Below are 27656 nucleotides of genomic sequence, written 5' to 3'. Positions count from 1 at the left end.
TAATGCTACCTAAGGGCCACTTGACTTCTGACTCCTGGATATCAGGCACCATCGTGTTATTTGGGTCATTAAGACCTTTTTGTATGGTTTTTCTGTGTGTTCTTGTCACTTCTTTTTAATCTCTTCTGCTTCTGTTAGGTCTTTACCGTTTCTGTCTTTTACCATGCTCATCCCTGCGTGAAATGGTTCCTTGGTATCTTCAGTTTTCTTGAAGAGATCTGTAGTCTTTCCCATTCTGTTGTTTTCCTCTATTCTTTGCATTGTTCATTTAAGAAGGCCTTCTTATTTCTCCTTGCTGTTCTCTGGAACTCTGCATTCAGTTGGGTATATCTTTCCATTTGTCCCTTGCTTTTTGCTTCTCTTCTTTCCTCAGCTGTGTGTAAAGCCTCCTCAGACAACCACTTTGCTTTCTTGGATTTGTTTTTCTTTGGGATGGTTTTGGTCACTGCCTCCTGTACAGTGTAACGCACCTCTGTCCATAGTTCCTCACTCTGTCTCTCAAATCTCATCCCTTGAATCTATTAATCACCTCCACTGTATAATCATAAGGGATTTGATTTAGGTCATACCTGATTGGCGGAAATAGCAACCCACTCCAGTACCCTTGCCTGGAAAATCCCGTAGACGGAGAAGCCTGGTAGGCTACAGACCATGGGGTCACAAAGAGTTGGACACGACTGAGCGACTTCACTTTCACTTTGATTGGCCTAGTGGTCTTCCCTGCTTTCTTCAATTTAAGCCTGGGCTTTTTTTTTTTTCTTCAGTTTTAACCTCTTCATTGATCACAGCCTTATGATTATTACAAAGGTAGTAATTGGCTGAGGCAGTCCCTGTATATTGCTTCCCAGGTGGCTCAGTGGTAAAAAAATCTGCCTGCCAATGAAGGAGATGCCAAGGGTTTGATCTCTGGGTTGAGACAATCCCCTGGAGTAGGAAATGGCAGCCCACTCCAGTATTCTTGCCTGGAAAATTCCGTGGACAGAGAAGTCTGACAGGCTACAATCCATTGGGCCACAAAGAGTCAGACATGACTGAGCACAAGAGTCCCTGTATTTTATACTTCCCAATCTTCACAGACCTAAAACAATGCTGATTTATAGCTTGAGCTCCTTGGAGTTAGCACAGCGCCTGGTTCATAGCAGGAACTTAATAAATGTTTGATGACTACATTATACTTTTTCATTAAGATAAGGCTGTTGTGCTTCTGTGTTCCAGTCCCTGGCAACCACTATTCTACTTTCTTTTTTTTTCCTCTAATGTACTTTCTGACTTTAGAGATTTGCCTATTGTTGATATTTCGTGTAAACAGAATAATACAATATGTGACCTTTTGTGTCTTTTTTTTTCACTCAGCATAATGCTTTCAAGGTTTGTTCATGTTACAGTATGTATCAGTAAGTCATTCCTTTTCTGGCTCAATAGTAGTCCATTGTTTGGATATATGATCAATTGGATTTTAAACTCTTTGAAGTATCTTCTTTATATCACTCTCAGGGCTTATAGAAATAAGTAAGCCATAAATATTTATCGGTGGATTGCTTAACCAATGTTGAAAATGAGACAAGTACTAAAGAGAAAATGACTTAATGTTTGTGATATAGTTCCTCTTCCAAAGTCCAGAAACTTGTCTCTATTCTCTCTTTCACCTTCTCATAGTCAGTTGATCATCCAGTTATTTCAGAATAGCTCCATTGCCTTAGTTCAAGTCCTTTCCGTTTCTCTTCTCTGTTCTTTACTGACAGTACTTCCTCCTTAACCTCTCCACCCTTAAATCAGTCCTCCATAGTCTAGCTAAAATTATGTTTATGGTTGTTGTTTAGTCGCTAAGTCACGTCCGACTCTGTTCGACCCCATGGACCGTAGCCTGCCAGGCTCCTCTGTTCATGGAATTTCCCAGACAAGAATACTGGAATAAGTTGCCATTTCCTTCTCCAAGGACTGTGTTTACAGAGTGCAAATATAATTTTGTATATCTCCTTTATTAAAACCCTCTAATATCTCTTCCTTTACATTTTTTTTTTTTTGCCTGTGCTGGGTCTTTGTGCTGCAGGGCTTTAGTTGCGGTGAGCGGGGGCTGCTCTCTGGTCACGGTGCATGGGCTTCTTGCGGCGGCTTCTCTCGGTGGGGCATGGCTTAAGGGCGTAGAGGCCTCAGTAGTTGCAGCAGCTGGGCTCGGTAGTTGTGGCACACAGGCTTAGTTGCTCCACAGCGTGTGGGATCTCCTTGGACCAGAGATCAAACCCATTTCCTACTTTGGCAGGTCGATTCTTTACCACTGAGCCACCAGGAAAGCCCTAATGCCTTTTCTTAATATAGCTTCTATTGTTTTTTATTTAGTACATTCCAGTTCATTAGATACATATTTTATTTTTCATGTTATTGTAGGTTACAGTGTTACCAAAATACACTGCAGAATGACAAAAGTCTTCTTTCCCTCAACTTTCATTTTTGAAATTGAACTTTCAACTTCAACATTCTTATTACTTTCTTTCAAGATCTGTGCAGCTATGTACCCTTCCATTAATTAATTCATCCAACTTGCACACATTTGTTGGCTGCCTACTATGGACCAGGTACTGTAACAGGTATTGGAGTTAACGTGTTCAAAACAAAAGGGCAACAAACACACTTAGCTTCTCCCATCAGGGAACTTAGAGACATTAACCAAAAAATCACACAAATATATTAGCCAGACATCCTGGAATGTGCAGTCAAGTGGGCCTTAGAAAGCATCACTATGAACAAAGCTAGTGGAGGTGATGGAATTCCAGTGGAGCAATTTCAAATCCTGAAAGATGATGCTGTGAAAGTGCTGCACTCAATATGCCAGCAAATGTGGAAACTCAGCAGTGGCCACAGGACTGGAAAAGGTCAGTTTTCATTCCAATCCCAAAGAAAGGCAATGCCAAAGAATGCTCAAACTACCGCACAATTGCACTCATCTCACATGCTAGCAAAGTAATGCCCCAAATTCTCCAAGCCAGGCTTCAGCAGTATGTGAACCGTGAACTTCCAGATGTTCAAGCTGGTTTTAGAAAAGGCAGAAAAACCAGAGATCAAAATGCCAACATCCGCTGGATCATGGAAAAAGCAAGGGAGTTCCAGAAAAACATCTATTTCTGCTTTATTGACTATGGCAAAGCCTTTGACTGTGTGGATCACAATAAACTGTGGAAATTCTGAAAGAGATAGGAATACCAGACCACCTGACCTGCCTCTTGAGAAACCTATATGCAGGTCAGGAAGCAGCAGTTAGAACTGGACATGGAACAACAGACTGGTTCCAGATAGGAAAAGGAGTACAAGTACATCATGAGAAACGCTGGGCTGGAAGAAGCACAAGCTGGAAACAAGATTGCCGGGAGAAATCTCAATAACCTCAGATATGCAGATGACACCACCCTTATGGCAGAAAGTGAAGAGGAGCTAAAAAGCCTCTTGATGAAAGTGAAAGTGGAGAGTGAAAAAGTTGGCTTAAAGCTCAACATTTAGAAAACTAAGATCATGGCATCTGGTCCCATCACTTCATGGGAAATAGATGGGGAAACAATGGAAACAGTGTCAGACTTTATTTTTTTGGGCTCCAAAATCACTGCAGATGGTGACTGCAGCCATGAAATTAAAAGACGCATACTCCTTTGAAGAAAAGTTATAACCAACCTAAATAGCATATTGAAAAGCAGAGACATTACTTTGCCAACAAAGGTCCATCTAGTCAAGGCTGTGGTTTTTCCAGTGGTCATGTATGGATGTGAGAATTGGACTGTGAAGAAAGCTGAGCGCCGAAGAATTGATGCTTTTGAACTGTGGTGTTGGAGAAGACTCTTGAGAGTCCCTCGGACTGCAAGGAGATCCAACCAGTCCATTCTGAAGGAGATCAGCCCTGGGATTTCTTTGGAAGGAATGATGCTAAAGCTGAAACTCCAGTATTTTGGCCACCTCATGCGAAGAGTTGACTCATTGGAAAAGACTCTGATGCTGAGAGGGATTGGGGGCAGGAGGAGAAGGCGACGACAGAGGATGAGATGGCTTGATGGCATCACTGACTCGATGGACATGAGTTTGGGTGAACTCCGGGAGTTGGTGATGGACAGGGAGGCCTGGCGTGCTGCGATTCATGGGGTCTCAAAGAGTCAGACATGACTGAGTGACTGAACTGAACGGAACCGATATTATTATAAACAATAAGTGCTGTGGAGGAAAAGCCAAGGGGACTATAAAGGAATGTTATCTAGTCAGGGAAATCATGGAAAATTTCTTAAATAAGTATACCATAGAATTGAAGAATGGGTGGCATTTAATTATCTGAAATTGGAGGAAACAACCAGATACAGAGTCCCTAAGGTTAGAGGGATCTTGGTTCATTCAGAAAACTGAGCGGCTTAATATGCCTGGAACATAGGGTCATGGTGGGGCGGGAGACAGAAGATTGTTCTGAGGAAGTGGATAGAGCATGTGGAGATTATTAGATTCAGCTGAAAAAGCAATGGGAGGCCACCGAAGGATTTTAGACAATGAAAGATTTGCATTTAAGAAAGATTGTTCTGGCTATAGGTGAGAATGGATTGAAAGAAGAATAATTAGGGAAAGCAGTTAGCAGACCATTATAGTCACGCAGGCAGGAGATGATAGTTTGCATTAGATTGGTGCTGGTGGTAGAAATGGAGAAAAGCGGGCAGGTTCAAAAAATATTTAGAGATAAAAGTGATAGAATTTAGTGGTGGTTGAATGGTGTGGGAAGCATGTGAATGAAGGAAACTGTCAAGGATAATCAGACTTCTTTCTGCTTTACAATGCTGGATAGGATAGCGGTACTATTCACTGAAATAAGAAGCTAGAGGAAGACCTTATCCAGAATTCACTTTTGGAATATTGAGTTTTAGATGCTTTTGAAATAGCTACAGTGTGAAGCTGACATGTTAAGCTGACAGTTGATTAAAGTCTACAGAAGAGAACTGGGCTCAGTATATTGCCTTTTGAGCTCAACGTTTCTACCCCGTTATGGTCTGAATAGTTGTGTCCCCCCAAATTTATATGTTTAAATTCTAATGCCCAGTGATGATGTTAGGAAGTGGAGCCTTTGGGAGGTACTGAGATCATGAAGATGGAGCTCTCATGAATGAGATTTGTGCTCTTGTAAAAAAGATTCTAGAGCTCCCTACCCACTTCTGCCATGTGGATGCACAAGGAGAAGTCAGCCAGCTAGAACAGAGCCCTTACCTGAACATGCTGACACCTTGACTTTAGACTTCCAACCTCCAGGATTGTGAGAAACACATTTCTATTGTTTACAAGCCACAGTCTATGGTATTTCGTTATAGTTGCCTAAACAGACTAAGACACTCCTATATAAACACAATACAACTCTTAGGACATGATTGTAATCAGTAATTTGCAGACATATGATGCAGTAGTTTTTGTATTAATATGCTCTTTTTGAGTAAACAGTAATCTTCTGTTAATCTGTTAAGGTAACTATTTAGCCTACTTTATGTGATATTCCCCCTCTCCAAAAAAGATATCACCTCTAATACAATTTAGTAGTGTTGATAGAGGAATCTTTAGTTTTACCTTTTAAAAAATTTCCTACTTCATTTTTAAAAACATTATATCCATGTAGGTATTATCACAAATATCCTTTATACAGTATGCTTATGAAACAGTATATGATTTATAATGGGTGCAAGAATTAGCTTTTGTTTCCTGTTTGAAAATGACTCAACCTTTCTTGGAGATGGAAAAAAGGTAGTTATGCCAGATTTACCTTTTTAAAAAATTCACATTTATTTTCATAATTTTAAATTTGTAAGGTATTAGGCAAGGGCATTTGTAAGGCAAGGGCACCCCACTCCAGTACTCTTGCCTGGAAACTCTCATGGATGGAGGCGCCTGGTAGGCTGCAGTCCACGGGGTCGCGAAGAGTCGGACACAACTGAGCGACTTCCCTTTCACTTTTCACTTTCATGCATTGGAGAAGGACATGGCAACCCACTCCAGTGTTCTTGCCTGGAGAATCCCAGGGACGGAGGTGCCTAGTAGGCTGCTGTCTATGGGGTCACACAGAGTCGGACACGACTGAAGTGATTTAGCAGCAGCAGCAGACAAATCTAAAATGTGGTAAAATTGCATAGAACTGTACGTACATACAGGGCTTCCCTGGTGGCTCAGTGGTAAAGAATCTGCCTGCCAGTGCTGGTGATGTGGGTTTGATCCCTGGGTCGGGAAGATCCCCTGGAGAAGAAAACAGCAACCCACTCTAGATTCTTGCCTGGGAAATCCCATGGACAGAGGAGCCTGGTGGTGAAAGTCCGACTTGCAAAAAAGTTGGACGTGTCTTATCAACTGAACAGCAACAACAAATACATACAGAAACACAAATAAGTGCGCTTTAAACTTGTAAAATCTGAATAAGTTGTATTGACTGTATCAATGTCAGTGTCCTGGTTTTGATAGTATATGTAATGGTACCATTGGGTGAAAACAGGGTGAAGGGTACATAAAACTTTTTTGGAACTTCCTGTGAATCTATAATTATTTCAGAGTAAGAGTTAAAAGACTCATAAAGCAAATAAAATACGTTTCTGTTAGCTAGTTGATTTATCTAACAGAAACGTGGTACAGTGGAGAAGGGAATGAATGGCAAACCACTTGGCATTTTTGCCTTGAGAACCCCATGAACAGTATGAAAAGGCTGATATGACACTGAAAGATGAACTCCCCAGGTTGGTAGGTGCCCAGTATGCTACTGGAGAAGAGTGGAGAAATGGCTCTAGAGGGAATAAAGAGTCTGAGCCAAAGCAGAGGCAATGCCCAGTTTTGGATGTATTTGGTGGTGAAAGTAAAGTCTGATGCTATAAAGAACAGTATTGCATAGGAACCCGGAATGTTAGGTTCATGAATGAATTGGTCAAACAGGAGATGGTAAGCATGAATATTGACATTTTAGGAATCAGTGAACTAAAATGGGCCGGAATGGGTGAATTTCATTCAGATGACCATTATATCTACTATTATGGGCAAGAATCCCTTAGAAGAAATGGAATAGCCCTCGTAGTCAACAAAGAGTCCAAAATGCAGTACTTGGGTGCAGTCTTCTTCTGGGGTCACAAAGAGTTGGATACAACTGAGTGACTGAACAGCAACAACTGGTTTGTGCCAACATGAGATTTAATTTTTCTAAAGGTAGGTTCAGGAGATTTAATTTCTTTTAATTAATATTATGTGCAATATGAAAATTAACTAGTAGTATCAAATAGTAAGAGCTTCCCTGGTGGCTCAGACGGTAAAGCTCCTGCCTGCTATGCGGGAGACCCGGGTTCAGTCCCTGGGTCAGGAAGATCCCCTGGAGAAGGAAATGGCAACCCACTCCAGTACTCTTGCCTCAAATAGTAAAGCCACTAAAATCGTAAACCAAAATGATATGAATGAAAATATTACCTAGGACACAATTTTATACAAGACTTTAAAATTTTTTCTTATGGAGTAATATAATCAAGCTCCATATAGGTCTATTGTTGCTGCAGTTTCTAAGTTGTGCCCAACTGTTTGCCACCCCATGGCCTGTAGCCTGCCAGCCTTTCTGTCTGTGGGATTTCTAAGGCAAGAGTAATGGAATTGTTCCCATTTCCCTCTCCAGGGCATCTTCCTAACCAGGGATCGAACCTTTCTCCTGCATTACAGGCGGATTCTTTAGCACTGAGCTACTTGGGAAGTCTAGCTATTATAAAACCATTATGTACTTGTGTGGTTTCCTGAGCTTTCATTGGACTATATGTGCATTAAAATGTTTTTATAACTAAAATGGAACAGTGGAGTTTATCCCTTAAGTGTGAAACATGTGCTTGTTCTATTTTGCTGCACAGATAGTGCATTCTGGTTTAGATTTAAGCTCACATGGATTTCATTTCATTTTCATCCGAATAAAATGGAGTAATTTTTTTGTCCTTGCTCTTGTTGCTTGTTAAGTAAGAAAATGCTTATTCATGTATAGAAGAAGTTGGCAAGTACTAACAAAATGTTCATGTTCATTGCAGTTTACTCTTCTTTCATAAAGTTAGAACTTTTGTAGGGGCAGATCAGCAGTAAATTTCATCCTGAGTATACCATCATACTACACTGACCAAATTCTTCAAAGTAAAGTTCTCAGGCTGAGTAGAAGATTCAGAGAAAGGATTCCTCAACCCAACTTGAACTGAATTGAAAAGGAGGGAGAACTACCATTAAGTTTTGTTCTGCCATTTTTCCAGGTGGCTTTCAATAAAATTTGAAACTTATTGATATTCTTCTTCACTCTGAGCCCAGACAAGCAAAGGAAACATTTTTGAAATTTCTTTCAAAGATGATTTCCTCTTAAATCCACTTATATTTATTATTATCCTTGTTTTTTTACTGGGAAAATGACAAGAATGTTAAGTGTAGTAAGAGAGAATTTGGGCTTCCCAGGTGGCTCAGTGGTAAAGAATCTGCCTTCCAAGCAGGAGACACAGGTTCGATCCCTGGGCTGGGAAGATCCTTTGGAGAAGGAAATGGCACCCACTCCAGTATTCTTGGCTGGGAAATCCCATGGACAGAGGAGCCTGATGGGCTACAGTCCATGGGGTTGCAAAAAGTCAGGCACAACTTAGCGACTAAATAACAACAACAAAGAAAGAATTAATTTAAAATGAGTGTATTATAATTCTGGTAGATGTGCTCATTCAGTTGAGTCCAACTCTTTGCAGCCCCATAGACCGTAGTCTGCCAGGCTCCTATGCCCATGGAATTTTCCAGACAAGAATAGTGGAGTGGGGTGCTATTGCCTACTTCAGGGGGTCTTCCCGAATCCGTGTCCCTGTGTATCCTGCATTGGCAGGCAGATTCTTTACCACTAGCGCCACCTGGGAAGCCTTGTAATTCTGGATACCTATGCTGGAGTTGATCAAGCTAGCTTGTTTCTATTCTGGTTTAATGTAAGACAGCTGTGCTCCTGAAGTGATTTGGAGTATTTCTCATGTTTTTTATGTGCTGCTTGCTCATGTTTTAGGATAACTACGGAGGTGTTTTTTTTTTTTAACTTTTCTGTTGCTTTTTTGTACTCACATCTACTTGTATCTTTTGAGAACTGAGTGGTGTGTCAAACTGCTGTTTCTAGCATTGTCCTGTATGTGTCCACGTTGTTTTTCTACATTGCCTAGAATGGAAAACACTACCAAATTGCAGGCTAAAGGTGCCTTTTTGAGGCTCTGCATCCACACTATGAAAAACTACTAAACATATACAGTTCTTTCTCACAGAACTCCTTAGCTCTAGGATTTATATATCTTTTTTTTTTTTGGTTTAGAAAAGGACTTTAAGTGCAGTCTTTCCAAGAGGCCAAGAAACAGTTGTTAAGGTCCTTTGCTGTCTCATTCCAAAACCTTTCATGTCACTGTTGTGCTAATGACCTCCTGATCGAAATCTTCCTCTTGTTAAAGAAAAAACAAAAGCACTCTTTGTACCTGTTGGAAGCAGAATTTTAGTTAAGTTTCAACTCTTTCATCTTCGTCTCGGAGTAAAATGAAGCAGAAAGTAATTTTGAGAGAGTATTTTAATCAAAAGTATTTGAGAGAGTATTTTAATCAAAAGATTGTATGATCAGCATCTACAGAGACTATTTTTTAAGCCTAAGCAGGGAAGGACAGTGCATTCAAAAGTACTTGGATTTTATCTCTAGCTGAATAAACTCCCATGTAAAAGCTTCTTAGAGTCATATAATGTTAAACATGAAAAAAATTTTGAATAGGAAACTGGAGACCAGAAGTGTTAATAATTTGCTGTATTAATTAGTAGCTAAGTTAGAACTTAGCTTCAGAATACAAACTTTATTATGATTAATTGCAGGAGTTGTCAGAACCAGACAGTTGAAGGAACTGTCAGAACTAGAAATATCATGAATGCATAAAATATATGTAGATGTACAGAATATGTGTTAATCACCTTTTTATGTAATTGGTAAGTCTTGGTGGCTCAGACGGTAAAGCATCTGCCTGCAATGCAGGAGACCCGGGTTTGATTCCTGGGTCGGGAAGATCTCCTGGAGAAGGAAATGGCAATCCACTCCAGCACTCTTGCCTGGAAAATCCCATGGTCCGAGGAGCCTGATAGGCTACAGTCCATGGGGTCGCAAAGAGTCAGACATGACTGAGCAACTTCACTTTCGTTTTCTCTTTTCTTTTCATGCTGTTAGTAGTTAAGTTTTGGGGGAGTCAAAATTATACACATATCTTTGATGGAAGGTGGCACCCATAATCCTCACACTGTTTCCATAATTGAGCCCCTAAGTGATTAAAGTTTTAAGTCAGATTTTTTTAATAGCATTTTTCAAAAACTAACCTAGAAAATTTAGGGTAATGTGCAAAATTAAGCTCTTCTTTTTACTGTGTATGATCTCCAGGGAAGGAGAGTCTGTGTTGAGTGTTCTGGCTTGCTGTCGCCAAAATTGTTTTCTGATGGACCACTCCAGTCTTGTGACTAGGTAGCAGCCTTGATGAGTGTTTACTAGTGCATGATGTTTGGTCCTACAAACGTGTTTTTCAGTTGGTTCCTTTATGACCTCAAGCAAGTCCTTCACTATTCCCATTTTTTTTGACCAGAACATGTGATACATGTACTGCTGTGATTATTTGTAACCTCTGAGGCACTGGTACAGACTGTGAATGGATTTATTTTGTAATGTGGATAAACAGGATCTCTTGACTGCTTTTTAGAATTTACCTGAATTGCTGAAACTAAAGATAAATGGTGTAATTATATAAAGAAAAAAAGTTAGCTGAAATATTGGGGAACTCTTACTACTTAGATTTATCCAGAACTAAGCATTAATATATAAAAGCACTTAGCGTAGATAGTTGATGATTTTAAAAACAGAATATTAATAAGTACATGAAAAAGTAGGAGTAATGGTGGTTTTCCTTTAGCAAATAATAATATGTTGGTTTGCATATATAAATATGCAGTGCCTTTAAAAAGAATGTATGCAGCCACTTTGTTCTGAAGCACATAATGTACATAATAATGAAGGAAATTCAAAATGATACCGTGTTGGGAATTCCCTGGTAGTCCAGTGATTAGGACTTGATGTTCCTTCTTCCAGAGCCAGGGTTCAATCTCTGGTAGGGGAACTAAGATCCTACAAGCCTTGAGGTGTTGCCAAAACCAAACCAACCAACGTACCAAACAAACAAAAAAAGAAAATGATATCCTGTAATATATTTTTTTACATATCTTCCATTTAAAATTTAAAGTTACCGTTAACAAGTCTAGATTCTGGTACAAGAATTCTGGTACATCTAATTTTTAGATGTGAAATCTTTCATGTGTCTTCGCTACTCTGATTTTCATTTTCCTGTAAAAATAAAAGTGGTTTTTAGGTATCTGTTGGTGAAAAAATAAATTCAACTGAGTAACTTTTAAAGATTTTATTGGTTTATTCAGTGGTTCATGAATTGGGCAGCATCCCATTTAGCAGAGAGAAAGGAGCTTTGAGGGGCTGTACAAAATGAAAGACTTGAGGCACAAGGAAACAGGGAAAGGAAGTTGTATTAGCTGAAAGTGGGTTAGTTATGGAAAAGTCACTTTCCTTTAGGAGATTGCAGGGTCTTTCAGGCAGATTACCTCACTCATGATGACCAGGTGATTTCTGACTCAGTAGTTTTAAGATTCTGTTTTTGGGAGAAGCCAAAACTGTAATTAATTTTTGGTTTGGTGACACAGGACTTAGCATAAGTGACTCCCATTTTGTGTTTGTTGTCTTGTTTTTAATACTATCAACTATAAAATATGAAAATTGTATGCACTAGCAGGTGTTCATACTTAGAGATCTTCAAATGATAATTTTTAGTTGAATATTTGCTTATGTTGGTTAGGATTCACACATTTTACCTGGATTTATAGTTTTGTCGTCTTTTCTCCTAAGATCTCAGTGGTTCAATAGCACCCCCAGATGTCAAGTTAAACCTTGGTGGAGATTTTATCAAAGAATCTACAGCCACAACATTTCTGAGACAAAGAGGATATGGCTGGCTTTTGGAAGTTGAAGATGATGACCCTGAAGATAACAAGCCACTCCTGTATGTAAAAATAATATGTATTTTTTGGATTCTAGAGCTGGTCTGTGAAATGATTATATTCTTTCATATTATTTAAGACAGGTATGGAAAACCTTAACCTTTTTGGTCAAAAGTTTTAGCTGTTTTCAGTTTTGCTAGTACATTTGACCCTTGAACAACTGCGGTTTGAACTGTGTAGATCTACTACACGTGGATTATTTTCAGCACTTGTATTGGAAAATTCTTTTGAGATTTGCAATAGTGCAAAAAAAACTCGCAGGTGAACTGTGTAGCCTAGAAATATCATGAATGCATAAAATACAGATGTGCAGAATATGTGTTAATCAACTTTTTATGTAATTGCTAAGTCTTCTGGTCAACAGTAGGCTATTAGCAGTTAAGTTTTGGGGGAGTCAAAATTATACCTGTATCTTTGATGGAGGGTGGCACCCATAATCCCCACATTGTTCAAGGTCACCTGCAATTAGTAAAACTGGAATAATGAAATAATATTCTGAACTCATTGAAAGTTCAGTTTAAGACAAATTAAGAATTCCCAAAAGATTACCTCTCCAAACTCTCTCCCATATAGCAATTCTCAAGCTACCCCTGGAGGACTACAGGGATACTTTCACCTTCTTCATAGTTCTTGAAGATATTTAAGCGATTATGTATCCCTTGAGCTTGCCAGGTGGCGCTAGTAGTAAAGAACTCGCCTGCCAGTTGCAGGAGACGTAAGAGACGTTCGGTCCCTAGGTTGGGAAGATCCTCTGGAGGACGGCATGGCGACGCACTCCGGTTTTCTTGCCTGGAGAATCCCCATGGACAGAGGAGCCTGGCGGGCTATAGTCCATAGGGTCGCAGAGTCAGACACGACTGAAGCAACTTAGCACTCGTAAATAATCAATAGCATGCACACGTATCACTTGGGGGAAAAAGTGAAGAATTTAACAGTTTGGAAAGAAGAACCTGCTGCTGCTGCTGCTAAGTTGCTTCAGTCGTGTCCGACTCTGTGCAACCCCACAGATGGCAGCCCACCAGGCTCCTCTATCCCTGGGGTTCTCCAGGCAAGAACACTGGAGTGGTTTGCCATTTCCCTCTCCAATGCGTGCATGCGTGCCAAGTTGCTTCAGTTGTGTCCGATTCTGTGCGACCCTTTGGACAGCAGCCCACCAGGCTCCTCTGCCCACGGGATTCTCTTGACAAGAATACTGGAGTGGGTTGCCATTTCCTTCTCCCCTAAGAAAAACCTATAGCATTGTAAAATCAAGGCATTACCAAGTTATTCTCTGTAGTAATTATTGGTAGATCAAGTACTAAAAACGTCTGTTTCTCAATGTTAATATACTGAATTTCATCAAATCTAAGATGTTATAGATTATAAGATGCAGTTATTTTACATTTATTAATAAAAGAGAAAAAGTGGCTAAGACAGCATAAAGCTAGAACATTAAAGGGCTATCTTATCTCCTTAGTGTAAGGATAAATGAGAAATGATCAACCATGCAAAAAGAGAAACCAAGGAAGTTTGCTTGTCTGTTTGGCACTGGGTGAAGTGTTGGAAGAAAAATTCCTATGAGAATATAGACTTGCAGTCTATGGTCCCAAAATTCTCAAGAGAAGAATTTTATTTAAAGTCTCAAATTGGTAGTGCCTCCAGGAGACTGGCAAAAGGAAAAGCAGATCTTGGAAGCACTTGCCTTATGCCAGACTGACAACAGTTGTTAAGACACCAGCTATTGTGAGATGTATCCCAACTTTAGAGATGTTGAAAATGTACATCTTGGAAATGTACTTCAAATGCAAATGTTTTGTTGACCTGTGGAGACTACTGTTATATTTAAACTTTTCTTAAATTCTAATACAACTGGCTCAATATTCAAAAGTATGTGCCTTCTAAGAATTCTTATTTTAAAATTATAGGGAAGAATTGGATATTGATCTAAAGGATATTTACTACAAAATTCGATGCGTTTTGATGCCAATGCCATCACTTGGTTTTAATAGACAAGTGGTGAGAGACAATCCTGACTTCTGGGGTCCTCTGGCTGTTGTTCTTTTCTTTTCCATGATATCATTATATGGACAGTTTAGGGTAAGTACATCTTCCTTTACACAAATTCTAAATAGGTTAAGAGTTTTAAAATTTAAAATAACAAATATTAACTGTAGTACTTCATTATGTTTGAAAAATGCTTTAGCTTTACCCATTATTTCTCACTTTTCCATCCCTACAACTGTTCTTAAATAAGTGGGAGGTTCCTTGGATTAATGGCTTCCAAACTATTCTACATCATCATTCACATGAAAAGTATTAGTATTTGTATGGCAAGTGGGTAAGTGGTAGGGACTGTTCCCAGCTGCCCATGCCCTTTCTGGTTTTCCATAAGAATAAATAATTGGAAACAACAATACTCATATTTTTACCTTTTATTCATTTTTAGTTCTGTTTTTAAAATAAACTTTTTAATGATGACAGGAATTCCATCAAGTATTTGTTTTTACATAATACTATGTCCCATTCTCAGAGGACTTATCTGTATCATCAAAACACAGCATATACACATCACTCTCTCATCTTTAGTGTAAGGCTTTAGGGGAGTAAAAAATAATTCTTTATCACAGAGTGTTTTGGAAATAAATTAGTTTCCTTTTGTTCCATAATACATTTCTGTAAGTTTAGTGACTTAAAACAATGAAGATTTATTCTTTGACAGTTCTCGAAGTCAGAAATCCAAGTTGAGTGTTAAAGGGCTAGAATCAAAATGTCAGCAGGCTGGTTCCTCTGGGTGCTCCAGCACAGTCTGTTGCTTGTCTCTTTCCAAGTCAGAGGCTGCAACATTCCTTGACTTCTGGTTGCATCACTGTACTCTCCATTGTCACATTGTCTTCTCTACTGTAGTCAGATATCCTTCTGCCTCCTTTCCTAAAGGACATTTGTGATTAAATTTGCGCTTACTTGATAATTCAGAGTATTCTCTCCATAGCAAAATCCTTAATGTTATATAATACTAGTCCTATTAATATTTACCTTGGATCAATTTACATCAAGTATTCTGTTGCAGACAAGGACCATTGAAGAAGTTGAATGCGGGTTCTGGTCTCTTGCCTACCACCAACCCTTCATGCAGAGCATCTCTAAGTGACTTTTATCTATATAATCTTTCATTTGAATGCAGGGTTCTAAGGCTAAAAACAGAAAATTCTTAACTCCATAGAATGTTTCTTAATTTGAATTTGTTAAATATTTTCTCATGCTGGATTGATGTAATACCTTTTTGGCAAGAATATCAAACAAGTGACATTGTGCCCTTCTCTACATACTATTAGGCATTACATGATACTGATATGTCTTGTTCCTAGTGCTATTATTGTTGATCACTTGGTAAGGCAAGGGGGTGGTATCTGTCCAATTCCTCCACTGTAAAGTTGCTATTTTTCCCTTTTTAATACAATAAATATCTTGTGGAGATACTTTGTGACTATGCAAGCACTCTGTTTCTCATCAAATTTTAGCCCACTAATTTTAGCATCTATTGATGGACCTTTCTTTCAATAATTATTACTATATTGTTTACTGAATATGATTTTCCTTCTTTCTTCCCCATGTATTAATTAGTATTCTCTTTGGAACAGCTGTTCTTTCTTTGTCATTACTTATTTATCTTTGTTAGTATAGACAGATATTTATTTTACTTTGTGGACTATCAGTTCATTTCAGTTCAGTTCAGTTGCTCAGTCGTGTCCGACTCTTTGTGACCCCATGAATCGCGGCATGCCAGGCCTCCCTGTCCATCACCAACTCCTGGAGTTCACTCAAACTTAAGCTCATCAAGTTGGTGATGCCATCCAGGCATCTATTCCTCTGTTGTCCCCTTCTCCTTCTGCCCCCAATCCCTCCCAGCATCAGAGTCTTTTCCAATGAGTCAACTGTTTGTGTGAGGTGGCCAAAGTACTGGAGTTTCAGCTTTAGCATCATTCCTTCCAAAGAAATCCCAGGGCTGATCTCCTTCAGAATGGACTGGTTGGATCTCCCTGCAGTCCAAGGGACTCTCAAGAGCCTTCTCCAACACCACAGTTCAAAAGCATCAATTCTTCGGCGCTCAGCTTTCTTCACAGTCCAACTCTCACATCCATACATGACCACTGGAAAAACCATAGACTTGACTAGATGGACCTTTATTGGCAAAGTAATGTCTCTGCTTTTGAATATGCTATCTAGATTAGTCATAACTTTCCTTCCAAGGAGTAAGCGTCTTTTAATTTCATGGCTGCAGTCACCATCTGCAGTGATTTTGGAGCCCCAAAAAATAAAGGTCAGTCACTGTGTCCCCATCTATTTGCCGTGAAGTGATGGGACCAGATGCCATGATCTTAGTTTTCTAAATGTTGAGCTTTAAGCCAACTTTTTAACTCTCCTCTTTCACTTTCATCAAGAGGCTTTTTTTTTAGTTCCTCTTCACTTTCTGCCATAAGGGTGGTGTCATCTGCATATCTGAGGTTATTGATATTTCTCCCAGCAATCTTGATTCCAGCTTGTGCTTCTTCCAGCCCAGCATTTCTCATGATGTACTCTGCATAGAAGTTAAATGAGGACAGTGGCAATATACAGCCTTGACGTACTCCTTTTCCTATTTGGAACCAGTCAGTTGTTCCATGTCCAGTTCTAACTGTGGCTTCCTGACCTGCATATAGGTTTCTCAAGAGGCAGGTCAGGTGGTCTGGTATTCCCATCTCTTTTAGAATTTTCCACAGTTTATCGTGATCCACACAGTCAAAGGCTTTGGCATAGTCAATAAAGCAGAAATAGATGTTTTTCTGGAACACTCTTGCTTTTTCGATGATCCAGTGGATGTTGGCAATTTGATCTCTGGTTCCTCTGCCTTTTCTAAAACCAGCTTGAACACCAGGAAGTTCACGGTTCACGTATTGCTGAAGCCTGGCTTGGAGAAATTTGAGCATTACTTTACTAGCGTGTGAGATGAGTGCAGTTGTGCGTTTGAGCATTCTTTGGCATTGCCTTTCTTTGGGATTGGAATGAAAACTGACCTTTTCCAGTCCTGTGGCCACTGCTGAGTTTTCCAAATGTGCTGGCATATTGAGTGCAGCACTTTCACAGCATCATCTTTCAGGATTTGAAATAGCTCAACTGGAATTCCATTACCTCCACGGGCTTTGTTCGTAGTGATGCTTTCTAAGGCCCACTTGACTTCACATTCCAGCATGTCTAGATCACACCATCATAATTATCTTGGTTGTGAAGATCTTTTTTGTACAGTTCTCTGTGTATTCTTGCCAACTCTTGATATCTTCTGCTTCTGTTAGGTCCATACCATTTCTGTCCTTCATCAAGTCCATCTTTGCATGAAATGTTCTGTTGGTATCTCTCAGTTTCTTGAAGAGATCTCTAGTCTTTCCCATTCTGTTGTTTTCCTCTATGTCTTTGCATTGATCACTGAGGAAGGCTTTCTTACCTCTCTTTGCTATTCTTTGGAACTCTGCATTCGGATGCTTATATCTTTCCTTTTCTCCTTTGTTTTTCGCTTCTCTTCTTTTCATAGCTATTTGTAAGGCCTCCCCAGACAGCCATTTTGCTTTTTTGCATTTCTTTTCCATGGGGATGGTCTTGATCATTGTCTCCTATACAATGTCATGAACCTCCATCCATAGTTCATCAGGCACTCTAGGTATGACCTAAATCAAATCCCTTATGATTATGGACTATAATCCAGTATAATCATGTATTTTATTGCTTAGATTGTTGCAGTTTTAGCTATTGGAAGCTCCTTCAGGTTAGCTTTGGTATCCTTTTGACATATTCCCATCCTTTTTTGAGTGCTTCCTTTCTTCTTGATTCCACAGTGCATTCTGGACTCATCTTTCATTTTCCCTGTCCCAGCCCTGGAATCAGTCATTTCCCTAGGGAGTCCTAGTTCCTTTTACAGGGGAATATTTAGAAACCAGTAAGTATCTGGGTTTCCCAGATGGCATTAGTGGTAAAGAATCCACCTGCCAGTGCAGGAGATGTAAGAGATGTGGGTTCAATCCCTGTGTCGAAAATATCCCCTGGAAAAGGAAATGGCAACTCATGTCTGGAAAATCCAATGGGCAGTAGAGCCTGGTGGGCTACAATTCCATGGGGTCGCAAAGAATCTGACATGGCTAAGGACACACATCACGCACCATAACCGGGCAGTTAGTCTTCTTTACGTTGCTACGCGGTATCTTTATTTCTAGACCTTCTCAAGCAGACAGAACTTGGAAATATATGCATGTGTCATTATTATGTCAAGTCTCAAGAGTTAAAATTGTCTGAAGTGTTGTCCACATTCTATTACTTGGATAAATGTGTAATTAATGTAAATTTGAGAGACCTCCTGAGGTTAGTAACTTGTTCCACGGATAAATTTATCATGTAGAATGCTATAAAGCAGGAGCTGAGAGTCAACACTTTGCTGTCGTTTTGCAGTCATCTTTTATCATAGATGTTAAAATACTGAGGTTTCCTTAAGCAACTGATCATTGCCAAATTTTCAGTTTGGATGTAAAATTATATTACATATTATATTCTTATTAGGTTTTCAGAAGATACCTGGGAACCCAAACTTCCTATGACCTAAAGTCAGTGATACCAAAATACTTTATGTGGTAGAGAATTGAACTCATGGGAAATTTTCAGCTTATTTGGTAACACAGATATTAATTGCATGAATTTTTTTTCTCTTAAGGTGGTTTCATGGATTATAACCATTTGGATATTTGGTTCACTAACGATTTTCTTACTGGCTAGAGTTCTTGGTGGAGAAGTAAGTAGTTAATTTTGAAAATAGTCTCTGTTTTTTATGGTAAGCTTTATTGTTGATATTGCAGATACTATTAGTAACTATGTTCATTGTAATTGTTTGTTGCCCCAGAACTGCTTTTAATTTATGCTACTTCTTTCAAGGTGACCTATATATTAGTATTATGCATACTCTAAATGTTATGAGAAAGAGGAAGGAAAAAATCCTATCATTTATAAATAACTTAGAGCTTTATAGGGAAACATACAATTTATTCTCTGTTTAGTCCTCAAACTTTTGGTCTCAGGTCCATAGAGCTTATTGCCAAATTCAGACTTAAACTGAAGAAGGTAGAGAAAATCACTAGACCATACAGGTATGCCCTAAATCAGATCCCTTACGATTGTACGGTGGAAGTGAGAAATAGATTTAAGGGACTATATCTGAAAGACAGAGTGCCTGATGAACTATGGACAGAGATTTGTGACACTGTTTAGGAGACAGGGATCAAGACCTTTCCCAAGAAAAAGAAATGCAAAAAAGCAAAATGGCTGTCTGAGAAGCTCCTACAAATAGCTGTGAAAAGAAGAAAAACAAAAAGGAAAGATATACCCATTTGAATGCAGAGTTCCAAAGAATAGCAAGGAGAGATAAGAAAGCCTTCCTCAGTGATCAATGCAAAGAATTAGAGGAAAATAATAGAATGGGAAAGACTAGATCTCTTCAAGAAAATTAGAGATACCAAGGGAAAATTTCATACAAAGATGAGCTCAATAAATGACAGAAATGGTATGGACCTAACAGAAGCAGAAGATATTAAGAAGAGGTGGCAAGAATACACAGAAAAACTGAACAAAAAGGATCTTCACGACCCAGAAAATCATGATGGTGTGATCACTCACCTAGAGCCAGACATCCTGGAATGTGAGGTCAAGTGGGCCTTAGGAAGCATCACTAGGAGCAAAGCTAGTAGAGGTAATGGAATTCCAGTTGAGCTATTTCAAATCCTAAAAGATGATGCTGTGAAAGTGCTGCACTCAGTATGCCAGCAAATTTGGAAACTTGGCAGTGGCCACAGGACTGGAAAAGGTCAGTTTTCACTGCATTCCTAAAGAAAAGCAGTGCCAAAGAATGCTCACACTACTGCACAATTGCACTCATCTCACATGCTAGGAAAGTAATGCTCAAAATTCTCCAAGCCAGGCTTCAACAATACTTGAACCGTGAACTTCCAGATGTTCAAGCTGGCTGTAGAAAAGGCAGAGGAACCAGAGATCAAAATGCCAACATCCGCTGGATCATCGAAAAAGCAAGAGAATTCCAGAGAAACATCTATTTCTGCTTTATTGACTATGCCAAAGCCTTTGACTGTATGGATCACAATAAACTGTGGAAAATTCTGAAAGAGATAGGAATACCAGACCACCTGACCTGCCTCTTGAGAAACCTATATGCAGGTCAGGAAGCCACAGTTAGAACTGGACATGGAACAACTGACTGGTTCCAAATAGGAAAAGGAGTACGTCAAGGCTGTATATTGCCACTGTCCTCATTTAACTTCTATGCAGCGTACATCATGAGAAATGCTGGGCTGGAAGAAGCACAAGCTGGAATCAAGATTGCTGGGAGAAATATCAATAACCTCAGATATGCAGATGAACCCACCCTTATGGCAGAAAGCGAATAGGAACTAAAGAGCCTCTTGATGAAAGTGAAAGAGGAGAGTGAAAAAGTTGGCTTAAAACTCAACATTCAGAAAACGAAGATCATGGCATCTGGTTCCATCACTTCATGGCAAATAGATGGGGAAACAGTGGCAGACTTCCCTGTTTTGGGCTCCAAAATAACTACTGCAGATGGTGACTGCAGCCATGAAATTAAAAGCTTACTCCTTGGAAGGAAAGTTTTGACCAACCTAGACAGGATATTGGAGAAGGCAATGGCACCCCTCCAGCACTCTTGCCTGGAAAATCCCATGGATTCAGGAGCTTGATGGGCCACAGTCCATGGGGTCGCTAAGAGTCAGACACGACTGAGTGACTTCCTTTCACTTTTCATTTTCATGCATTGGAGAAGGAAATAGCAACCCACTCCAGTATTCTTGCCTGGAGAATCCCAGGGATAGGGGAGCCTGGTGGTCTGCGGTCTGTGGGGTCCCACAGAGTCGGACACGACTGAAGTGACTTAGTAGCAGCAGCAGCAGCAGCAGACAGCATATTAAAAAGCAGAGCCGTTACTTTGCCAGCAAAGGTCCGTCTAGTCAAGGCTATGGTTTTTCCAGTGGTCATGTATGGATATGAGAATTGGACTATAAAGAAAGGTGAGTGCCAAAGAATTGATGCTTTTGAACTGTGGTGTTGGAGAAAACTCTTGAGAGTCCCTTGGACTGCAAGGAGATCCAACCAGTCCATCCTAAAGGAAATCAGTCGTGAATATTCATTGGAAGGACTGATGTTGAAGCTGAAAGTCCAGTACCTTGGGCACCTGATACAAAGAGCGGACTCATTTGAAAAGACCCTGATGCTTTGAAAGATTGAAGGCTGGAGGAGAATGGGACGACAGAGGATGAGATGATTGGATGGCATCACCAACTCAATGGACATGAATTTGGGTAAGCTCTGAGAGTTGGTAATGGACAGGGAGGCCTTCCGTGCTGCAGTCCATGTCGTCGCAGAGTCGGACATGACTGAGTGACTGAACTGAAATGAACCATAGAGCTTAATGTAGGTTGTATTTACCAGTATTTATCATGGGGACTTCCCTGGTGTTCCAGTGGTTAAGATGCCACACTTCCAGTGCAGGGGGTGTGAGTTCAGTCCCTGGTCAGGGAATAAACATGCCTCATTTTGTGACCAAAAAAGTTAAAGCAAACAAAATTACCATGTTAGAAATTAAAAATAAAAAAATTTTAATATGTGTTTATTCATTTAAAACTAAAAGCAAATCAAATGCATTTTAACATAAATAATGCATTTTAAAGAAAACTTTTTAAAACAAATTGAGGAAAATGCATTGTTATACATTCTTGCTAGTAGTTTTAGTATCTGGATTAGTGGAATCTGGATCCTGATACCTGCTTTCTACATTCAATTGTTACAGGATATATCGCTTTGGATAAAGTATATATAAAAAATAAGTCCTCATACAGGTATATAATTTGAAAAGGAGGGATATTTTAACACTTTTTTTTGGATGATAATGTCTATTCTATTCTGATACTACATTAACACTCAAGAGATAATAGTTTTTTTTTTTTGTCTCTTGTTAATATTTATAATTTGCCAAAAATCAGACATGTTGTCTGACCTATACTATCACTTTTTTCAATTAATTAATTTTAATTGGAGGATAGTTACTTTATAGTATTGCGATAGTTTTTGCTATACATTAACATGAATCAGCCACAGTTCTACATGTGTCCCTCCCATCCTAAACACACCCCCCCACCTCCCTCCCAACCCTGTTCCTCTGGGTATTCCCAGAGCACCAGCTTTGGGTGCCCTCAACAGGAAATAGTTTCTTAAAGTTTTTTTGCGAGGAATCTCAAACCATATTAGTGAACTTTTTATATTGTTTCATTGAAATTCATTTTGAATGGATCTTTTTAACCCATGCATGGTCATCTAAAGAACACTAGTTCACTGAGGTTTGCAGAACTTCCAAATGTTGACACGTTTTATTCTATGATATCAGAAAACCACATTCACTAAGATCACCTATCAGCAGAAAATGTCAAGATTACAGTGTTGGATGTAAGTTTACCAAAATTCTACTTTTTGCTTGAGAGATAGCATTTAGTAATTTGAAAAAAATACTGTGAGTTGTTTTTCTTGAAGCAACAGGCTTGTTTCATTCAGTTTCAGTCATGTTGCCTATCAGTACCTAACTCTGAATAATTATAGTTTTTCATTTGTTCTTTCACGTAAGAATGGTGTTCCATGGATAAAAGCATCTAATTCAGCTCTTCACTTAAGCAGTTGTACACGTGCTTTCCTTGGGATAACCATTGAATCAAGGTAGAAGAAGTGCTTTCTGTGTACTTTGCATTTTGTTACACAGAATATTAAAAAGGCATATTCAAAGGTTGAGGCTTAATAAAATCAGTCATTTTAACTGTTTCGTTAAGGACATTTTTAAGTGAAACAGGAGGGTTTTTTCCTTTCTTTTCTGTGTATGGTAGTAAAGAACATAGTTACTATTAGTACAGTTCATATCATATTGGCATAATAAAGCAGCATGATGTTTTACCCATTGCTTTTGTTCTATTAGTATCAATATCAACCTAATTTAAAAAGGCAAATAATGCTTTATCACTATTATAGAAAATAGTTTTGATGTCCAGTCTTTTAGAAGAGTGTCCTGGATCCCCAGAATACCATGGGCCACACCTTGAGAATCACTGCCCCATTAACTTAGAGTTTATGAATTACTGTAAACCTAGGAATTGTAGCACTCTGGGATTTATCTGTTTGTGGAGAGAGTAAAGCAGAAGGGAAGCCAGGCAAAGTTATACTGGTGCTGACTCATATTAGGCTTACTCTATGAACACTAAATGCTAAATGTCAAACTCTTGAGCCTTTTTCTCACACTTGGGGGAAAAGTCTCCAAATCTGATTCTTAGCTCTTGTTCTACTACTTTGCAGTTTCCAAAATTAACTTGCTGTTGTTCCATCTTCTTGCCTCTTGTTTATGCCTCTTACAAAAAGAAGTTTCTATTTTTTCTTCCCTTTTAGTGGAGTTTCAAGAAGGAATGGTATTAGATATGTGTTCAGTTCACCATCTTAATCTACAACTCTTGAATAAGTTTAGAGTAACATTTATCTGTGTAACTTTTTTACTCTGCTTATGGAAATTTAAAATAATTTTAACAGGGACTTAAAATGACATTTGTTTGTGTATTATTTTTTATATTCTAGACAAAATCTCATACAATTTTTATATGAAGACAGGTATCACTAATTGTTTGGGTAATTTAAGATTGTTGTTGACTCAAACAGGGTCTCTGTATTAACCTAGAGGGGTGGGATAGGGAGGGAGGTGGGAGGGAAGTTCAGGACAGGACATATGTATACCTATGGCTGATTCATGTTGAGGTTTGACAGAAAACAACAAAATTCTGTAAAGCAATTATCCTTCAACTAAAAAGTAAATAAATTGAAAAAAAAAAAAAAAAGACTGTTTGAGGAAGTCAAAAGACCTAGATCTTGTATCTTATTTTGAACTCTTAACTAGCTAGCTGTCTTTCCTGAACAAAGACCTTTGTTTCTCTGAGAATCAGTTTCTTCATAATGGGGATAGTATTACTACTACTACATGATACTTTTATGATTTTCTTAATTCTCATGCTTATGCAAGTACAACAAAGTATATATTGATGTTTAATAGTGGTTAAAATAAGTAACTTGATTTCTATGATATTTATTTAAAATTTTGAAAATTCACAGGTTGCATATGGCCAAGTTCTTGGAGTTATAGGATATTCATTACTTCCTCTCATTGTAATAGCCCCTATACTTTTGGTGGTTGGATCATTTGAAGTCGTGTCTACACTTATAAAAGTAAGTAGTGTGTGTTATAAAAAGTAGTTTACTGTTTTCCAGTCAGGAAAGTCTACAATTGCCCTTGCATATCCATGGGAGATTGGTTCTAGGATTGCCCCCCACCACCACCACAGACACAAAAATCTTCAGGTGTTCAACTCCCCAGTATAAAATTATGTAGTATTTACATTTAACCTATGCAAATCCTTCATCTACTTTTTTAAATCATCTCCAGATTACTTATGATACTTAATACAATATAAATTGTTGTCTGTAATCCAGCATACCCAGGTTTGGCTTTTTGAAACTTTCTGAAATTTTTTTTTTCCCCAAATATTTTTAGTCCACAGTTGTTTGAATCCATAGATGCAGAACTCACAGGTAATAAGAGCTGACCATACTAGTTTTATGGCTAAAGAATCTTATAATCTATAACAGTTTATATCAAGCAGTTAGTAGTATTTTGAAACAGTGACCTTACTCACTGATTTTACCAAATATTTTCCCCTTTTAATTGCCAGAAGTTATAATGTATATCTAGGGTGGAATAAAGAACAAAGAGCAAATCTGGCCTCAGGATATTGCACTCAAAATTTTTTATTTAATGTTAAACATTTCTTTCTATGCTTATAAGATGAATTTATTATATTTATTTGAAATTCCACTGGATGTTTATTTAATAATTGTTAACTCCTATTTGAATAGTAAATTAGTGGTCAAGTAAGATATACGTAGTTCTAATAAACTGACTTTTCTCTGTTGCAGAAATCAGGACTTCTTTATGCTGTGTTAAACTTATTAACAATGTACCCACTTTAAACATTTACTGATAATATTAAACACTATTAATGAATAGTGATATAGCAAATTTTGGTATTTATTAATTTTGAACCACTTTGGAAAAAATAAATGACTACTTTCACACATGTATGTATATTACACAGTGAATGTAATTTTTTTCTTTATGGAAAATAGAACTTCTTAAGACCACTGCTTTCAATACTACCATTATGTAGTCTCCATATTAGAGTATTTAAATACTAGAGTATTTAAGTAGACTAACTTAAGTAGAGTTACTTTATGACTTTCGGTTTCACTTAAAGTTTATTACTAATTCCAGTGTAAAAGAAATTATTCCTTTTAGCATTGAGTAACTCCAGGCTAACACTGACATTATAAGCCTTGGATATTGAGAAGAGTTGGATTTTAGAACTGAATTCTAAATTCCTGAATGCAAATCCTGGTTTTGCCTCTTGTTGTCTGCCTTGGGGAGCTATCTTTTCTTACTCTCCTCTTACAGTAAACTTAGCAACTACTTTTTTGGATTTGTTATGAAGATTTTGAAGAATAATGACTAATATAGTGCTTGACACACAGTAGGCACTCAAGCAGTAGCTGTTATTATTATAAATATTAAATATTTTGAGAACATCTTTGTATGTTTCAACTGTTGGAACACTCTAGAAACCAAGAAACGCTTTCATTCCTCTAATCCTAATTTTTTAAAAAATATCATTATTAGTGCTTAGGTTGAAAGTCTTGCAGTGCAGAAGCTAGCCCCACCCACGCTGGCATTTAATTATTTAGTCTTAGTGAACATACCACTTCACTAAGTCATTCAGGATCACTGCCTGTGTGTTGTTTTACTTGGGTTAAAGATTGTTTGAATGCTTCTGAGCCTATTCCCAAAACTGCTAAAACTGTGTCCTCTGGTTATTTTTAGTCATTGAGTTCAACTGAAAATTGGTCTTTAATATTCTTTATACAACAAGTGAATGTGTTATTATAAAATAGAAGTCTTTTTTTATAAAATCATTAAAATTTTAGGATAAAAAATTTGTGAACTTTAGATATTTCTTTGCCACATTTCTTTCCCTAATCACTTAAATCATCTTTGTGTAGCGATCTGTTTTGCATGTTTCTTGTTTTAGTCCAAAGTCTGTTGAGAAATAATGAAAGAATAATGAAAGAATGAAATAAATAATGAGAACTCTTATCCTTTAACTGTAGCATTGGAATGCAGTTTACAAGCACTAGTTTTTTTTAAACATTAAATCTCTGTAATTTTACCAGTCTTAACCATTTATTCACAACAAACATTTAATCATCATGTACAAATGGAATTTGATTATAATTTTATTTATTTCTCTATACAAGATTAAAATATCTTGTATTTTTTGTTGGCATTTAGTTTTAAAAGTGCAGTAGAAAACTGGGTCATCTCAAATAATTTTCAGTCAATCTGCCAGTGTTTAATTTTTACCTCTGTATCAGTGGTTCTCAGCTGATGGCAGTTTTGCCCCCCAGGGACGTTCGGCAATGTCTAGAGACATTTTTGAGTGTCGCGGACGGGAGGGGTGGGGTGGCACTAGCATAGAGTGGCTAGAAGCCAGGGGTGCTGCCAAACACCCTACAGCGCACAGCACAGCTTCCCACAGCAGTCATCCAGCCCAGAAATTTGATTAGTGCAAGATTGAGAAACCCTGCTCTGTGCCAAGTGTTCTATCATAATTTCCCTGATTTCTATCCTTAAAGTTATTCTCTCATTTTATTCTGTAAAATGCCTTCAGTGACTACATAAAGAAGTATTACATAAATTTCTAGTGGATATAATTTAAAATTAAGTAGGTGCATAGTCAGAATACTGTAAACCAAAATGTTACATTTTTCCTCCTTCCCTTATAACACTATATTTCTACCTAGTCCTGGGAAAATTGTGTGAAATTTTCACTTAATCTGTTTTTCTACCTCTTGGAAGAAAAGAATATTTTCTACAGAATCAGTTAGTTTTCCTAGGAAACAAATATCTTTCAGCATCTGGTCCCAGTAATAGTTTTTCCAAAAGTTGCCTTGTCTTAAATCATCCAGGACAGTTGTTAAAATGACTGATAATTAGACCCTTCTTCCGTTAGAGATTCTGATTCAGTAGAACTAGAATGAATCCCAGGAAGCTAATAGTCACCCCAGGTGATTCTTATAATTAGACAAGTTTGATAACGTAAAACCTAAGTCAAACCCCCGCAGTGGTGGGCTGGAGCTTATCTGCAGTGCTCTCCTCTTCCCTTTGCTGCATGTCATGTTGGTAACCTGAAAGAGGCAATGGTGGAAATATTTACAACACAGAAATTGGCAAAAACTTCAAATTTTAGGTCTTGCCCTGCTTCTCAACTGATTATCAGCATGCTATTTAAACATTTCAAAAGCTTACTAAGAATGAACCAATAGTAGCTACTAAGAAAAAGGAAAACGAAGAAGACAAAGGAAGACCA

The 27656-nt window shown here is 38.2% G+C and overlaps 1 protein-coding gene and 1 long non-coding RNA gene across 3 annotated transcripts in view; one reads left to right on the top strand and one right to left on the bottom strand.

The window, feature by feature from the left end:
- YIPF4 (Yip1 domain family member 4) overlaps positions 1-27656 on the top strand; it is a 33545-nt gene that overhangs the window by 5178 nt on the left and 711 nt on the right. Inside the window, exons 2-5 of the mRNA XM_086327531.1 lie at positions 11933-12086; positions 13989-14160; positions 18794-18871; positions 24292-24405. Coding sequence (XP_086183657.1) covers positions 11933-12086; positions 13989-14160; positions 18794-18871; positions 24292-24405 — 518 coding nt within the window. The remainder of the gene's footprint in view (positions 1-11932; positions 12087-13988; positions 14161-18793; positions 18872-24291; positions 24406-27656) is intronic.
- LOC147363537 (uncharacterized) overlaps positions 14481-27656 on the bottom strand; it is a 38169-nt gene continuing 24993 nt past the window's right edge. The window contains exon 3 of one of the 2 annotated variants that reach the window (XR_015137261.1): positions 14481-14991. This is a non-coding gene — a long non-coding RNA (uncharacterized LOC147363537). Of the gene's footprint in view, positions 14992-26662; positions 27475-27656 lie in introns of those variants that run through there. The other variant, XR_015137260.1, reaches the window with a different exon arrangement.

The sequence above is a fragment of the Bos grunniens genome, chromosome 11 (assembly GCF_055505025.1).
Source record: "Bos grunniens cultivar Pamir isolate PY7600 chromosome 11, Bosgru_T2T1.0, whole genome shotgun sequence".
Classification (NCBI taxonomy): domain Eukaryota; kingdom Metazoa; phylum Chordata; class Mammalia; order Artiodactyla; family Bovidae; genus Bos; species Bos grunniens.
Note: the sequence above shows the minus strand (reverse complement) of the source record. Positions and strands in the feature narration are given on the sequence as shown.